General features: G+C 38.9%; 1 protein-coding gene across 1 annotated transcript in view; it reads right to left on the bottom strand.

The window, feature by feature from the left end:
* ARHGAP20 (Rho GTPase activating protein 20) overlaps nt 1-18,331 on the bottom strand; it is a 47,562-nt gene that overhangs the window by 15,833 nt on the left and 13,398 nt on the right. The window contains exons 5-8 of the mRNA XM_032167331.2: nt 17,717-17,783; nt 15,284-15,472; nt 3,272-3,450; nt 1,941-2,102 (exon numbers count right to left, since the gene is read on the bottom strand). Of these exons, the coding sequence (XP_032023222.1) occupies nt 1,941-2,102; nt 3,272-3,450; nt 15,284-15,472; nt 17,717-17,783 (597 nt within the window). The remainder of the gene's footprint in view (nt 1-1,940; nt 2,103-3,271; nt 3,451-15,283; nt 15,473-17,716; nt 17,784-18,331) is intronic.

Genomic DNA, 18,331 nt, shown 5'->3' on the forward strand with positions numbered 1-18,331 from the left:
GAACCATGCTTCTTTGCAATAGCATCAACAGTTTAGCACAAAATTTTAAGAAGTGTAATGCTATGAAGAATAGTATAGTAAGAAATGGTTGTTAAAGAAAACTGCTTTAAAACACAAGCTTGGGAGGCCGAGGCGGGCAGATCATGAGGTCAGGAGATCGAGACCATCCTGGCTAACACAGTGAAACCCCATCTCTACTAAAAATACAAAAAAATTAGCCAGGAATGGTGATGGGCGCCTGTAGTCCCAGCTACTCGGGAGGCTGAGGCAGGAGAATGGCATGAACCTGGGAGGCGGAGCTTGCAGTGAACCGAGATGGCACCACTGCACTCTAGCCTGGGCGACAGCGCAAGACTCCGACTCAAAAACACAAAAAACAAAAACAAAAAAACACAAGCTTTACTTTTGTAAACTAAGAGATATATATATAAAAAGAAAAATTTATCATGCATAAAAAGCCTTGGCATATATATCTGGCTACATATTTTTACATATGTATATTTGTATTTTACATATACATATTTTTATTGTGTTCCAGGACTGAAGAGTAATCATAAACCCTGTGCAAAACAGATGAGATGACCTTAGCTTCAACCCTCCAGTTCTCTTGCATGATATTTAATTGCAAAAATCTATAGCAGGGTTTAAGAGCAGATATGGCTTATTTATCCAGAAACATCTGATTGTATATAAAGTCATGAAGTAACATTATGGGCACTCAGCTGGAGTAGGGGTATGCAAGAATCTTCTTCACCATATTTTCCTTTACTTGGTTTTCACGTTTCAGCCTGAGATACAGGCTGGGGCCTTGTCTTGAACCCTACCTCTGGTGCATTCCAATCCTTTGGGAGGTGGGAGCCTGACACAGGTCTGCAGAAGATACTGCGCTAAGGTCAGAAGCTCTGCTTAAAGCTCATTTTGACTGTAGGTGTTTCCGAAAATGTAAAGCATTTCCAAGAATGTGGGGGCAGAAAACATTTCAGAACTCTCTATCTCTGTAACTATGGATGTGACTTAAGTAACAATGGGTAAAGTGTAAGAACCACAAAGAATGCCAAGTGTGGTAAAAGTAAAAGAAAACTTAGATGCTGAAATCATTCCTACTCCACTTTTAAAGTAAAAGGCATTAGGCCGGGTGCGGTGGCTCACACCTGTTATCCCAGCTCTCTGGGAGGCTGAGGCAGGCGGATCACCTGAGGTCAGGAGTTTGAGACCAGCCGGGCCAACATGGTGAAACCCCATCTCTACTAAAAATACAAAAATTAGCTGGACCTGGTAGTGCATGCTTGTAATCCCAGCTACTCGGGAGGCTGAGGCAGGAGAATCACTTGAACCTGTGAGGTGGAGGTTGCAGTGAGCCACGATCATGCCACTGCACTACAGCCTGGGCAACAGGCTGTGAGACCCCGTCTCAAAAAAAAAAAAAAAGTAAAAGGCACTAGGGGACAAGGGAAGGCATGATGATTATGAAAATAAATGGAATTTTCAGTGATCTCAGCAATTTTTTATTTCAACTGTGAGGCAAATGTTTATTATGGCAAACTTCTTTAACTATTTGAAAACTGCCTTCATTAAGAAGGTAGTGAGATAGTGAGGAAATCATAAGTAGGATGTCTGTTTTGGTATACGTGTGTTTTTTGATTTTTTAAACTTAGAATTTTTATTTTTTACATGGAGTGGCAGAAGTAAAGATGAGATTAGTGTGGGATAAAACATTTAAAAAGCATATTTGATATGTCATATCATCAGTAGTAGCTTTTAAAGTCCAATGTTGACTTTGTGAAATGCTTTTATAACATATACTTTTCAGTGTTAAAAATTATGTTAATAAATCTATTATGGGTCTTTGCAAATAGAAATAATGTTCATAATGAAAAAGTAAAACACCCTTTTTCTCTAGAGCTACACCATGGGGTGGATAAAGGGATAACTCTTCTTACCTTTAAGACAGATGCTATCACAAAAATAGATTCGCAGTCTAGGTGTACTTCGACTCCAGAATTCAATTTCTCTTTTAGTTCTCTGCAGGATTTCACATTGGCTGATTGCCTGAAGATACCTTTGGTGAGAGGTCCTTTTTGATTAAGAAAGAAAAGCATATCCTATGGGGAAGCAAAGGAAAATAAACAAAATGACACTTCACACACACAAATAAGGGAATGTATACTTGCCCTCTTTGGATGCCAGAGGCTAGGGTGTGCTAGGGTAAAAGCACTGAAGGATTGGAGCTAAATAAATGGCTGGAAAAAATTAAAGTCACCTTTTTGGAGAGTGGAAGGTGGTTACCAGGAGCTGGGGGTGGTGGTGAGGTTGGTGAGATGTTGGTCAAAGGATACAAAATTTCAGTTAAGAGGAATAAGGTCACATGATCTATTATATAACATTATGATTATAGTTAATAATGCATTATATTCCTAAAAATTTCTCAGAGAGTGAATTTTAAGTGTTCTGTAATTTTGCTTTCTATCACTATGTCCTCCTTACAGTGTAAGAAGAGAATGGGTTTTGAAGACAGGCAATCCATAGGATTCAAAACCTAGTTATGCCACTTAGTTACTGTGTAACATTGAGTACAGTACTGAGGCTTTAAAACAATTTGTAAAGGGATGGGATGATGACATGATAACAACTATCCCCTAAATTTGTTGTGAAGAATAAATAAAGTGGTTAGACAAGTGTCTGGCATTTATAGATGCATAATATAGTACAAAATGCCATATATCTAGTATAGTGCTTGAAGGATACTGGAGACTCAATACTGCTTGGCAGTGATTATTTAAAATATCAACTGGAGATAATATAAACCCAGTGGCTTTCATCTGACTCACTCTATATACAAAAGATAAATAAATGCTGGGGAATGTATCTTTATGCGTGAGCACTTGAAATGGAAATAAAACGGATTTAAAAACCTAAGTGTAGGATTGAGTAGTTTCTGTTGCTACAATGATCAAAGAAGACTTTGAGAACAATGTGACGTTCAAGAAAGGATTTGTGAGGAATAATGTGAATTCTCTGTCTGTAGGGCAAATTCTGCTTTATCTGAGCAAGCTTACGTGGCTCTTTCCTAGGTTATCTCTTCCTATTATGTCTTCCTTCTGATTTCACAGTAGCTAAATCAGATTTTGTTATTTGGAGGAATAATAATGAAGATTCTTAGCCAAAGACAGTGGTGTCTATAATTTTTCCATTTGGGGACAGATTTACCTCACAGAGCTCTCCCTTCCCAAACACCCTTTCCCATCAGTTTACAGACCAAAATGAGCCTTACCATGACAGGTTTGGGCAGATTGTCGTTCTCACAAATATTTGGCAGAGAAATTCCAAAGAGCTGTCCTGGCATAGGTGATGTTGGCGATGTGGGCAGGTTGTCCAGGTGAGTGCTAGAACCTCGCCAGAAGGCCCAGTTTATGATAGATCTTCTCCTTTTAAATGTCTTATGACCTGAATCTACGGAAGTGAGCTTATTAGAAAAATGAGTTTCATTCACTTAATCTTATTTCTATAATTTCCATTTTATGGTATGTTTGTTGCTGTGGCTCAAAAAGATGCTAATAGATGGCTTTTGTCATCGACAATTCAACTTATAAAATTTCATTATGATATCTTATAAATGAAAGACAAATCAATGAAGGAAGAATCAAATGTTTGGGTTCTTCTCCCATCCAGTTTTTGGACATCACTGGTCTGTTTACTTGAGTTTTGGCACTACATTTTCAAAGATGAAAGACTCCCTTATTGAACTGTTACAACTGAAAACAAAAAGCATTTCATACAAACCCATTTATTTTCCCATTTTAAAGATAAGACTAAGCATATGAAAAGTTTAAATAAGACTATAGTTAAATATTGAGAAAAAAGAAAGTGTGAAGAGGGAAAGATAAAGGTGGAAGGGGAGAAGGACAAGATGAAAGGGAAAAGGAGGAAGAAAAAGGAAGAAGGAAGGGAAGAGGGGAGAAGAAAGAGGAGAGGAGTTTTCTCTGTTAAGATGTTCTTTAGAAATGAAGAATGCTTTAGTATCTGACATCCTACTCTCCTCTTGAGAACACTGACAGGAAGCTAATGTCCTAAAGTTTTTTCCTTTCTTTGCAACTGTAGACTTTTATGTTTCTTTTCAGTTCTTGATTTTGAAGTATGTTTAAGGAAGCATGGATGGACACAAACATGAGTGAGACTTGCCCTTACTGATGAAGTTTATAATCTAATAGGGATGAAGAACTGGTTGGGGTGGGGAGAAAAGGAAGTATGTTAATACATATAATGTCATGAGGTAGGAACAAAGTACTAAAAGCATTCAGAGGAAAGTAAATCACATCTGGTCAATAAGAGGGAGGGGGTGATCTTGGGGGTCTTGCATTTGGCTTGGATTTTGAATGAACAAGATTTTAACAGATAGAGCATCTGGCATAGTGCCTTCCATCTAGTAAGTACTCACTAAATCATTATTAAACAATAATTGAAATTGAGGAGGGATTTAAGTAGAAAAAGACAACATGAAAAAGAACAGGCAGAAGAAAGGTCAACAGTAAGGTATGGTTTTATACCATAGTGCCAAAATGTTTTTGGTGTCATTTGTGTCTAATTTTAATATGAAGTTTAACAGGTTTGCTTATGATTTAATACATAAAAAGCTCTTTAAGGTTACACTTTTAAAAGTGGCTGACCTTTCTGTCCCCTCTTCCCAACAGATACACACAAGTAATAACTATAAACTCTGGAAAACCAACCAAAATAAACCTAGCTGAAGGCACTAAAGAGTGAGCAAAAGAAGGTAGATATAGAGGTCAAAGTGCGACACTTGGATGAAGGGAATGGCATAGCACTGGGTGAGTTTTCTAATCTTACAGCTTTTAGGCTGAGAGCAGGCCCCCGGATAATGGGGGTAACTAAAAGTTGAGAAGAAACCTGTACTCTTACTGGCTTCAAGAACTAGAGAAGGGAGACGGAGGTACCCACAGCTGGAAAGTGAGGGGGGATCCCAGAAAGAAGAAAGCCTGATAGTGGGAGCCCTAAATATTATGTATAAATTCTGCCCACATCTCTGGCTAACCCCTGAAGCTTGCAATCATGGGGGCAGATTCAAAAGAGCTTGAAATTAAGGTTGACAGAACTGAGATGTGAGGAGCCATAATGCCTAGGCAGTACCCACTCATGGTTTAACTCCATTTTCTCCAGTGAAAGTACACGATAATTGGTAATTAGACTGGCTGTGTGGCACTGTTCTTACACTAAACTTAGGCAGAGATGATGTTCCCAACATTCCTTGATAATGAAATACTGAAGGATTGATCTTTTCAAGGAGGACACAGTCAGCAGTCTTGTCATTTCAGACATGTTAATTCCAAAGAAGTCTTCTATATTGTTTGGCTACCTTAGCATTTTATTTCCTTAGAATAACCCACTTAACTAAATATTTAAAAAGCCAAGTTGTGGGAGGATAAATAAATAAGCAAGACTTTACCAAATGGCCTTAAGATAATCATCTACACACTACTTCCTTGAAATACAGCAAATGCATCATCAATGTACACACACAGGTATGTAAAGCTCTTTGGCTCTAGTCAGGAGCCTCTCTGCACTCCCAGTTCAGACACTTATTTGGACCAAGTTACTCAACCTCTTTTCTTTCCTCAACCTTAAAATGTAAAGGATATGAATTAGCCCTCAAAGGCTTATTGAAAGGATTGTATAGGATAATCTATGAAAAGTACTACTTTTTGTCAATGACAAAAGTCACAGTGATCTTGATGAATGCTGTCAAGATACCAATCTCCTCCCCACAAAGAGGACAACCTCTCTGCACCTACTCTCCATGTGGTTTCACAGCCTTCAGCAGGTATCCAGATATGAAGGAATACAAATACTCCACTTAACTAAAGCAGTTTCTTCCTGCTCTGACATTCTCAACCTCCATTATTTAAAATACAAAACAAAAACGGAAAAGGAAACTAAACCTTTTCTGAAGTCCAGGAAGGGGTTCCTGTATGTCTAGCAAGGTCAATCTATGCAAATATGTGTTTAATATATATGTGAATATATCTGTTGAGTACTTGTGCTCAGTCTTGGTTTGCTCACATTTACTTGATTTTTATTTATTGTTTTTTTAAGAGATGAGGTCTCACTATGTTTGCCCAGGCTAGTCTCAAGCCCCTGGGCTCAAGCAAGCCCTTGCCTCGGCCTCCCAAAGTGCTGGGATTACAGGCGTGAGCCACTGCACCCAGCCCTGATTTTATTATTTCTAAAACAATCACAATAAAAACTTATTTGATTTTTTAGCTTTCACACATTTAAGAAGAATGCTCTATCAAAAAGTTATATACTCAGCTACCCTATGAGTGTTGACAGAGGATAAAGTAGAAATTGAGTCCTTTACTTTATCATAAATACTTTCAGCTGTAACCATGCCTTTTGCTATATATACACACGACATTCAACCTGAGTGTTCAGGATTCCTCTGGGACTGAGAGAAAAAAATTTCATTAAAGTTTACTTTCTTACAGAGCTTTTAATGCACAGATCTTGCTTTCTAAATGTCATAAAGGCTAATGAAAAAACGTGCTATTGCTATAAAAAATGAGGGATGTAAATGTAAAGCAAACTAAATTCCAGTAAATCTAGCTTTCCTAAATGTCCCTGGCAAGATTCAAGTTAGTGTGTTTACATGCTTAAATAACTGAATGTTAAAAATTACAGTTCTTAAAACTTTGTATTTGTATAATAATCATCATAACAACAAAAAATGTTAAAAATTCTACTCTGGACATGTAACTCCCCAAATTAAGAATATCTCCACCTTTTTTTTTTTTTTTTTTTCCCTACAGAAGCAAACACAGAGGTGGATACAGGGTAAACAGAAAAAAAGATGTATCCCATATTTTACCAGCCACCATACAAGTTCAATTCCAGTTCAGTCCTAGGTCTGAAGCAGGTGTGGAAAGTGAACCTACTTTGGGCATAGAGCTGGGAGTTCAGGACAGACTGGAACTCCAAGAACTACTTCAGACTACACTCACAAAGATTCCATTTAATTCCAGAACTCTTCCATTCCACTCAAGTTTTTCCATACTAGGGTTGAGTAAGCTATTCAATCTTTTGTTTAATTTCTACTCTGTTCTATACACTAGACTAAGCCCTGGATGAGTTCCTAGGTCTTAAGGTCATTGTCTAAAGAGACAAGTAGATTATATAAACAGATAATGTGATTTTTTAATGTGTTACACTAGAGATATGTATAAAGTGCTACCTGCCTGAAGGAACAAAGATTTCCTAGAAGTAATGATGGCAGCAGCAGGCTGTCTGGAGTGGCTGCTGCCATCGCACTGGCTGTAGCAGGGAGGTGTGTCCAGGGCTGCAGGATTCACGGAGCTGGCAGGGGCTGGGGACAAGCGGGAGCCCTGCCCCTTCTGAGTTGGGGTGGGAGGTCCCTGGGTGCCACTGCAGACATCCAAGCCATGGCTGTGGACCCTGGCATCCCTGGGCTCTCAGGACCTGGGAGCAGGTGGGAACCCTGCACTCCCGGGTGGAGGTGCAGCCACCTAAGTTGTGGTTGCACGCCTGAGCTTCCTGCTCCACAGAGCAGGTAGGAGCCTTGCCCTCCCAGGAGCTGCAGCTGCCCAAGTCATGGCTATAGACCAGGCTTCCCTGTGCTCTTGTGTGGGGACAGGTAGGAGCCTCACCCTCCCAGGTGTAGCTCCAGTCACCCAAGTCATGGCTGCGGACCCAGGCCTCTTGCTCCACAGAACATGCAAAGCCCCATTCCCCAACACAGCTGTAGCCAACCAAACCGGCTGTAGACATAGGCATTTCTGTACTCTTGGGGGCCCTTAAGGCCACCCCTGCCCTCGCAGGCTCAGAAGTGCCTGCTACCATTGCCTGGCTTCTCCCTGCTGTCGGCACCTGCTCTGATCATGGTGCAAAGTTGGGTGAGTCCAAGTGCTATTGCAGCCCACCGGGTTGTGCAAACACTTGGGGCAGTGCTGACATGCCAGCCCCCTGGTGCCTTGGCCTGCTCTGGACTTTGGGTGCCAACAAGCATAGGAGGGAAGCCGATCAGGGGCTAAGGCAGCTCAGTGCTGGCCTGCAGGCGCCCCCTGCACCTATAGCCTGGGGACCGTGAACAGCAGCAGGAGGCAGAAAGGTTCCTGGGCAGAAGGGGGCGAGTCCCTGGTGAGGCCTACTTTTAGGCCAGGGAGGGCCTGAAAGCTGGGGGCTAGACTGCCAGTCCTGTGAACTGGAGTGGGAACTTGTGGTGCTTTTTCTGGGTCTGCCCATGGACAAATAAGCATGCTCTTCCTCCCCTCTGAGGCCCATAAAACCCCTAGGCTCAGCCAGGGCTGAGCAGATGTCCTGACAACCAGCTGCAGAGAGGACTACCCACTCCAGGGCCTCCTTTCTGCTGAAAGCTGCAGACGTGAGGATGACCAGCCTGCAGAGAGGAGCTACACACTCCAGGGCCTCCTCTCTGAAAGCTGCACAGATGATGAAACAACCAACTACAGGGAGAAGCTACCCTCTCTGCTAGGAGTTGCACATCTGATGGGATGACCTGCCTGCAGAGAAGAGCTAACCTCTTTGCTAGGAGCTGAACACTTGATGGGGCACCCTGGCTGCAGAAAGGAGCTGCCCACTGTGGATATCCTCTGAGCTGTTACATTGCTCAATAAAGCTCCTCCTCATCTTGCTAACCCTTCACTTGTCTGTGTACCTCATTCTTCCTGGTCACAGGATGAGAACTTGGGACCAGCTGAATGGCAAGGCTGAAAGAGTGGTAACACAAACAGGGCTGAAACATGCCCCTTGCTCACCACATTGTGGGTGAAGAGAAGAAGATAAGAGCTGTGGCCCTTTGGGAAGCCCAGACCTAGGAGCTCCCTGAGCAGGGCTGTGACTCCCACTTTGGGTGCCCGCAGTTCCTGGCATCTCCAAGCTTCTGGGCACAACTGTGTTCCCTAGTGCCAGCCATGGAAGCTGCTGGTGGTGTGCCTGGTCTGGCTGCAGCCTTGCAGACAGCCAGCACCCACGCAGGCACGTGAAGCTGTCTGCTCTGCTGCAGCAGCTGGTATGTCTGACTGTGTGCAGTGGCCAGGCCCCATGCTCACTCATGCACCCCTCACCACTCCACACCTGACTTGCCTCTGGCAGGCATGGGATCCAGGCCAGTAGTAAGAGCCAAGTGCTGCCTGCAAGGCCGAGTGGGTGGAATGAACCCAGTGGCCTGAGCAAATCTTGGGCAAATGCGTCACTATCCACAGAGATTTCTGGCCAGAAAAGTGACAACTCCAAGGTGTTGTAACAGTAACATATAACAGTAACCTGTAACAGTAACATGTGAGTTGGGCCTTGAGGTCAGAACTTTGAATGTCGGTATCTTGAACCTCCACAATTAACACTAGAGCTTTCCCACTGGGGATCAAACATTCCAAAGACGAGTTACAGATCTAAGTCTCAGAGGCGGCCTTTTGAAAGATCTATTGCTGTTATGTTTTCAGTGTGAGGCTATTTACTAGGAGGTCTTCTCTACACTGAGGCAAAAATTTGAAAAACAGATTGGCAATGACTATGCTCACTGATGGTTATGCTGGTTAACAGGGATATTTTGTGAAAGCTAATTAGAGAAAGCTTTATATTTAGTTTAAAAATAAAATATTGTTCTCAGACAATATTCTAACAGAAATCATTAGATTTTAACCCTTTATTTCCAGGGGAGAAAACAAGACATGATTTTCCACATAAGAGACCATGCAAAATACCCATTTCCTAGGACTAAGCAATTTAAGAACTTATGAATTCTGTGGATTTTAAATATACAGGCCACAAACAAGTGTGAAAGATTCTGACTATAACAACTGGCACTTGGTAAATAAGGCAAAATTCTATGTTTATATTACGTGCCAAAAAAGAAGTATTAGCTCATTTTTCTCCATTAGAAGTCAGGTTAATAGCTGGTACGTATGTGAACAAGGGAGCATGAAGTTACTCTTGCTCAAATTAGAACACGACAAAGATGTAACAGGCAAAGGAATGAAGACAAGTCAAATAAGATGGCTCTGTTACTTGTGTGAACTCTGTTATAAAATCTGGTAGAATATAGAGTCTTTAGCTGGCATGTTTTTAATTATGCATATTTTAATCATGCAATCAGAGGGCACAAACTATGCTTCCTGGACTAAATCTGGCTTGCCACCTCCCTTTGGATAACTTGTGAGCTAAGAATGGCTTTTATATTTTTAAAAAGTTGAAAAAAATTCAAAAGAATAATATGTAGTAACACATAAAAATTATACGGAATTTAAACTTTAGGCCAGGCGTGGTGGTTCATGCCTGTAATCCCAGCACTTTGGGAGGCCAAGGCAGGTGGATCGCCTGAGGTCAGGAGTTCGAGACCAGTCTGGCCAACATGGTGAAACCCTATCTCTACTAAAAATACAATAAATACTGATTTTTGTATTTGGTGGCAGGCGCCTGTAATCCCAGCTACTTGGGAGGCTGATATAGGAGAATCGCTTGAACCCGGGAGGTGGAGGTTGCAGTGAGCCGAGATTGTGCCATTGTACTCCAGCCTGGGCGACAAGAATGAGACTTCATCTCAAAAAAAAATAAATAAATAAAATCAAATTTTACTGTCTAGAATAGTTTTACTGGAACATGACCACACTCATTCACGTAATGTCTATGGCTGCTTTCACTTCACACTCAATAGCAGAGTTAAGTAGCTATGACAGAGATGGTATGTGGTGCGCTCATTACTTTGCACTGCTGCTCAGGGCACTACAAATTGCAGTGACCCTGTTACATCTTGACTGTTTCAAGTGCCACATGTATCAGGATACCACAACATCTTTTTTTTTTTTATTACTTATCATGTAAAAACAATAAAAGAAAAGTGGACTTCTTCTAATGTTAAATTTTTAAGGCAAAGTGAAATGCAGATAACTTTGTTATGGAACTAATGGCAAAGTATTATGTTTACTATGCAATGAAGTAACAGCTGTGGTTACAGAATATAACATATGTCAATGGTTAACAGACCAATGGTTAATCACAATGCTCCCAACTCATAAGAAAGCAATGGATCAGAAAAATAATATTTAAAATGAAATATATCATTACTGCAGAATTCCCTCACAAAAATAAAAATGAGGCTACAATAAAATTTAAGTTTCTCATTTGTTAGCCAACCAAGGAAAGCCATTTACCCATTTACCAATGGTGAACTGATGAAAGCTGTGTGCTTGCAGTAGATTAAGAAAGGGGTCCAGAGAAACTATATTTAAGATTATCAGCCTTTTAGTAAGAATAGATGATTGAATAGTTGAGGGCATTAGGAGTAATATCAATAGTAAACTAAAAAACAAGGCAAGTGACTTTCCTTGGTTCTTGATGAGGTGACAAATGTTACCAATACCACTAAGTTGTTTAGTCAAGAAGTCAATGCTGAGTTTGAAGTGACTGAAGAATTAACCTTGAATAGTCTGCACAGAATAACTATGGGTAAGAATATTTTCAAAGCATTTGAGAAAACAATAATTCAGTACAACCTGAAGTGGAATCTGCTGTGTTATATTTCATGGTAATGAAAATGTGTGGAGCAGAAAAAGGTGTAATTTGACAAATTTAGAAAGCTTGTGAAAATTTGAAGTGTTTAATACCTATGATTATTCATTGTATTGTTTTGATCAGTGGTACTATCTGAAAAACATGGAAATCTGTCAAGTGTTATTGGATCAGTACTGCCAACAGTGAACTTCATTTACTCTCATGGACTTAACTATTGTCAGTTCTGCGAATTTTTGTTAAAAATAGAGGCTAAACTTTAGCCTGCATTATGCTATCACACAGCATCTCAATGGCTCAGCACTGCTAAAGTTTCATAGTGATATTTTGAACTCAGGGCCCAGATTGAACTTGATATGAATGAGAAGAACAGCCTTCAACCTCTATTAACGGACACTAAATGGCTTTGAAAGTTAGTTTTTGCTGTAGATATGATGATGTTTCATAATAAATCCAACCTAAAATTACGAGGCAAAACAGTGCCTACATACAAAGTTTTTACTGTAGTAATTTTCAAAACAATGAATGTTTCATTACAAGTAATATCAAGCTACTTTATATACTTCTTGTGCCATCAAAAGTTAAAACAAGAAGCAAGATCTTGATTCACATACAAATGTACAGCAGATATGTTTCTTGAGTTCAAACTACAGTTCGAGTAGTGTTTTACCAATCTCGATGCAAGAGCAAAGGTGATTTCCATATCTCAAAATCCATTTCACTATGCAACTGAAGAGCTTCCACCTAACCTTCAATTGATAGTGATTATCTGCAATGAAATGATATGCTAAAAGGCAAATATCAAGAGAAGAATCTAACAAAATTCTACAAATGCCATATCAAAGAGACATATGCTCAACTGAAATTAGATGCTTGTAGGATGATATCAGTATTTGGCAGTACCTATGTGAGAAAATATGTTTTCAAAGATGAAATATAAAAATTTTATTATAGATCAGAATGTTTGTACTCAATTTTGATGGCTAGATCACTAACTTTAAATTCCAACTAAGTGAAATGTTATCCCTCCAAAAGAATTCACTTCTCACTCATTAGATTTGTATCACATAAAATTGTATTCAATTGTTGTTATATTTTGAATTCTATCAATAAAATTTGGTGGAAATTTGTTTTTTCTCTTGTTATATAACACTTACATAATACCCTTGATTTGTGACACTGACCTGCAAAATTTTACCATCTGGCCCCTTACAGGACAAGTTTGCTGACCCCTGATCTAAATCACTGGTTTCTAAAGCAGTTGTTCATCAAATTCTTTTGTATTTAAAAAGAAACAACATTAGTGGTTCACCTGTAATTTTTTACACAGGCGATTCTGATGCTCTCAGCTGGCCCTTGGCATCACTGGTCTATAGTTATTCCATCCCTAATCCCATTTACCATGAATCATTTACAGCTGGAATCATCTAGCCTCACTTCCAATAGAGAGAAACTAAGCAGAGGATGCCTACAATTTAGTTGAGCAAGTCATTAGCAAAACTGGTTAAAACCCTTAGGATTCCTGATTCCTGATTATTATAAAATAATGTTGACAAGGGACCCAGAAAAATAGTTTTGGAAAACATAGGTACAAAGGTAGAAGAGTAGCAGATTATTATTCTCCTCAGCCTAGTTATAAAGATACCCTCTGTATCTTTAATGAACTAACAACAGACCTATTATTCATTCATTCAACAGATATTGATTGAATACTTATTTGTATATGCCAGGCACTTTTCCAGGTACTGGGGATATAGAAGCGAACAAAAAAGACCAAAAGCCCTGCCTTCATGGAGCTCACATTTTAGTGGATGGAAGACCATGATGTCTCAGTGTTCCCCGTTCCAAATTACCCAAGGTGAGTGAAAAATTTTAGAGTCCAAAACCTCAATTTACTATTATAGAGAGATGACTGTTAACAAATTCAAGGTAAATCTGTATATCTGACGTTGGTAAGATGAGGGAGTCCCTGATGACTGATCTACTGATTTACTGATGACTTCGGTAAAGTATAAAGTTTGAGGCTAGGTTATCAACAGAAAGTGACAGGCTGGATGTACATGTGGGTGGAAATTTATATAAGACAGTTGACTCAAGTAGTTGGAGAATGCTGCACAGAAACAAAGTTAAGACTACTCACCCAGTATGAAATGCCCATTAAGGTTGGTCATTAATGATACCAAGTAGCCTTGATGCTATATGATTTCTTCCAACAGGGCACAGAGTTCATCTAGAGGTGAGATTTTAGGAGGTGTATAGGAATGTAGAAAAGAGGGTCAAAGAAACAGAAGTTTTCTGCTAGACAGGGATGATCATGATAACCATGGAATTTAAGTTGCATAAGGAGGAAAGTAAAGATGGACAGGGGGACTAACAGATGGAGAAAGTGGTAGAGTTTAGTAAGTTTGAAAGAAGCAGAAGGAGTCTGGGCTTCCAGAGATGAAAAATAGAATGAACAAAGGCTGGCTGAAGAAAACAGATGGTGGTTACAACTCTTTTGTCCAATAAAATGTCAAAATCTTGAATCAAAGGGGCGAACAGGAAAATAAGTTTCACAATGCTGTTACAATTTCTTGATGTAGTTATTTCAGAAACTATATGTTTTAGTATGAAATATAAATTAGAAATTAACTTCAAATGCATTAGAGGAGGTTCTGTTTAAAACAATCTTGGAGTGTATTAACACTTAAGGCAAAAAAAAACCTTTACAATGAGTGCTGATTTAATTTGTTTTTTCTAAGTTTAGATAGCTACATACAAATGTTTCTTAAAGTAGGGTTGTTCTGCAATGAAGATAAAAACAGTATGAGCTAATTTTTCATTAATGCTATACCAGCTGAATCACATACAGATGAAGAATTTCAGATTTTCGCCTGGCACTCAGACGATGCCAATAATCTGTCAAGTGGCAGGAAGGTAGCCTCAGTGATCTCTCAAGGTCTATGCCATCCCTTTAAACTTATTATGCCTGGGGTCCAAGTTTGGTCCTTTGCAAAACGCGAATCCATGGGTCTCCCAGTTGGTTCACATTGACAAAGGTAGCTATAGAAATTCACAATCAATTTTCTACTATCTCACTCATACTTTTTGGTATCAATTTCCTTCTGTTGCTTATACAATCTTCCTTTCAGTCAGAGCTTAAAGCTCAAACTTGGGTTAGGGTAAATTACAGTTCTCTTATACTGAACATCACTTTTATCATTTCAGAGTCTTTATTGTGGGGTGGGTAAGAGACTGCTAGGTTCACAGGGAATTCATATTAGATTAGTGGGCTAAGGAGAGACTTCTGTAGGAATCATCTTAGTCTTCACATACTTATCAGCACCAAGAATCCAGGTAGGGCATCACAATCTTCTGACACCCATCACTGACAGGATCCTTTTTATAATGCAACCATTTAGAGAGAACACACAGTTGGAGTGTATTACAGTACAAAGAAGGCATTGAAGCACCTGCAGCACTCCTTAGTGCCTTTGACTCTGCAGTAGGAATAAGGTTAAAGGGGAAAGAATGGTGAAGAAAAAAGGAACAGACTGTATTGCTGCTGATTCTTAGTCAATCATGCCTATTGCTGATTTATAAAACCATCTTCTTCTAAAAGTCCATCTTTCTTTTTCAAAATACTTAGCAAATTCCAAGAAAAAACACCTCATCTGGTGGAAGGTTTGAGTCTTTGCCTTTGTACCAAATTTATGTTCAGGAATGAAAACTTTTGCTAGAAGCAACTCACCACTCAGTTGCTGGGCTGCAGCCAGGCGGCTGGGCTTCAGGATGAACTGGCACTGCATCTCTCGGGGGAGCTGTTCCATAAGGAAGGGCTCTTGGAGGTTGAAAGGGGTGGTAGAGTCCTTTGATCCTGGTGTCAGGAGTGCAGTGTCTCGAAGATGGCTCATTTTAATTCCATATGGATATTCATGCCCTACACAGAGACAAATCTAAATGTAGACTTCAGGCTGACTGGTACTGTTAGCATGTGTACTACAAAATAGGAATGTATTGCAATTTACTCCTGGGACTTTTGGCATAAAGAATCCCTTTGTTTGACAGAATGATCATTTACACTCTTACAGTTGGCAGACCAGTATGCAGGTGGTCCTACCAAAGTAGTTTTAAGGGGAGGAGGGAGAAAAAGAAGAAAAAAATCTTTAAAGATTATCTTGTTTGGAATGAATGCACAGATCAGTTTGCAAGTTCCATAATGCTGACTTTTCCAATGCGTGCATCTAAGAATAATTAAAGGTATTCTACTGTCTCCTTTGACATTAACTAGATCTATAAATTTTCAGCAAATACATGTCCTTGCTCAGTCTCAAATCTATGATTTAAAATATTTTTTTCTACCTACCACAGAAGTATAAGGATCTATATATGTCAAGTATCACTATTATTAATATTATTTAACACAAGATGTTTGCCTAAAAACATTTCATTAATTTTTATTAGTTATACAGTTAGTTACTCAAGAGCATTGGGACTGGTTTGATTTATGCTTCCCTCTCACTGCTGCCCTCTGAGATTGATGTTCAGAGGCAATAATCAGAAGGAAGACTGCAGGGGATCAGAAACACAGAAACAGATGCAAAAAGGAATGTACAGACTATAAAAACTAAACCCTGGACATCTGACTACAGCATGATTTTAACTCTTTAGTATTCTAAGTAATTACATCCTTTTAATGTAACCCTCAAATACCACTGTGATGTAGATTTTTTTTTAAGTACAGAGAGCAAGTTCCCTTCTATTCATGACTTATCACTAAATGTAACTCAGCGAACTCTTACTCTTCCTTTTCAGCTGGTCTAGGCATACAATGTCAATGTTTCATTAATATCAAGTACTACAGCAATTTCCAGAAATTAAGACAGAAAAAGGCTTCTATGACAATAATAAAACAAAATCAATTGATCAAAATAGCCTGGAGCTAATCTACAATTGATGTTTGCAGAACATATTAAAATAATGATTAAGCACTGCTGCTAAATCATGGGACAATAATGTCCTATGTCCCACTGTTTTTCAGTAAGAGCTTAGTCAGGAAGCCTGGGGCTGCCATAAGCCTAAAAGTTACCATCTACATAGTTTTCATTAATATATTTTATTGAAACAATTATTTTAAGTGTTTGATTTTTAATAACTTTATTGCTCATTGACTATTACAAAAATGACAACATTAAAAACCTGAAATACAGTCAATTTTGTCTTTAGCTCTGTGCATGATCACTTTCTGTATTCTAAATCTGACATATACATTTGTAGAAAAGTTTGGTTTTAGATTACTAAGATCACTTGAAACACTGAATTACACAGTTGTGACCTCATAGATAAATAAAAGAATTACATGAAATAATGCATACAGTATGCTCTGCACAATGTCTGACAGGTAGCAAGCATTTTAAAATTGTTAACAGAAATTGTCATCATCATAATTATCATCGTCATCTCAAGAACTGGTAAAGATCCTGTCCTTTATTTTAATTGTTCTATTTCTGTTAACCACACTGAATGAAATTACTGCTCAAGAAATATTTTTTAGCTAATGACTTAAGGTAAAATGTAACATATTTATCAATAATTCCTCATGACAAATGCTGGAAAATCTGACTAGAGAAATAGCAAAATAATTTAGTTATTGAAGTAGCAGATAATAAAGACTTTTAGGAGTCTAAATGGGTTAATCTGATTTTCTTCATGATGCTTAGGAAGGTTCTGGGTACATAGCAGGTATTACATACTCACTGATGAATTAAGATGCATGGCTATATTTTAGATGGTCTTCCATAGAGGCACATAGTAGGTAAGGGAACAGGAAATTAAAAAACTGAATATGAAAAATAAATGTATGGAGAAAAATAAATACCAACACATCTTTCTTTCTTAGAAAAAAATTTAAAAAGGTTTGGCAGGATAACTCTTGTTTGTCAAATGAAAAAGCAGAGAGAAAAGTTTATATTTCTCTTCCCAACTATACCATTAGCTGCTTGAATGAGGAGATATTATTTGTCTAGTACATAGTAAATCTTTGATAGATATTTATTAAATGAACACCATGAAATTTCATATTTAATAGTATTTAAGCTTAAGACCATATGACCAATTCTTGGAGGCACTTAGAATTATAATTAAAACGCAATCAATGCTATCTTAGACTTTTGCAAAAACTTACCAATGAGTGGGTATGGAGCCTCTTCCTTGCCAGAATTGACCCACAACTGGTAATCTCTCTCAGAGCCCTTAGAGATAAAAGTTAAATGTCACAATAAATCTTTCACATTTGATACCTGAATGAGGACACATTTTTTTTTTTTTTGGTTATGTGTCCTCCCTCCTGCCCCCTACCCAGTGATAGTTAGAGATCCACGAACTGCAGTGGAATCAGGCCTTCACTATATAGGTAGCCTACAGAGTGTAAAATCATAGCTAGGCCCCTTTATGAAGGAAAAACAATATTCCTGGCTCTTAAAGCCTAATCTCTTCTTTAGAGTCCTGACTTCTGCTATGTCCCTCCACTTCTCAGAGACTATTGGGCTTAACCTCCAACGTGCCCCTGCAAAGACAACCTTATTATCCAGAAAACCACAAACACTGCTGTGTCTATGATTAAAAAGTAATATCTCAAAGGCTGATTATTAGCTCAGCTGCTTCTGAGCAGGAGAATGACCAAGAGGCTTTGAGGAGATAAGTAATTGGCACAACCTCTACTGGCTTTAGTTTAGGCAAGTTCAGTCCTGGGGAAAGAAAGGACAAGAATTCTGTTCTAGAGAATAGGCCCAGTCATAGA

The sequence above is a fragment of the Hylobates moloch genome, unplaced genomic scaffold, assembly GCF_009828535.3.
Source record: "Hylobates moloch isolate HMO894 unplaced genomic scaffold, HMol_V3 SCAFFOLD_11, whole genome shotgun sequence".
NCBI lineage: Eukaryota > Metazoa > Chordata > Mammalia > Primates > Hylobatidae > Hylobates > Hylobates moloch.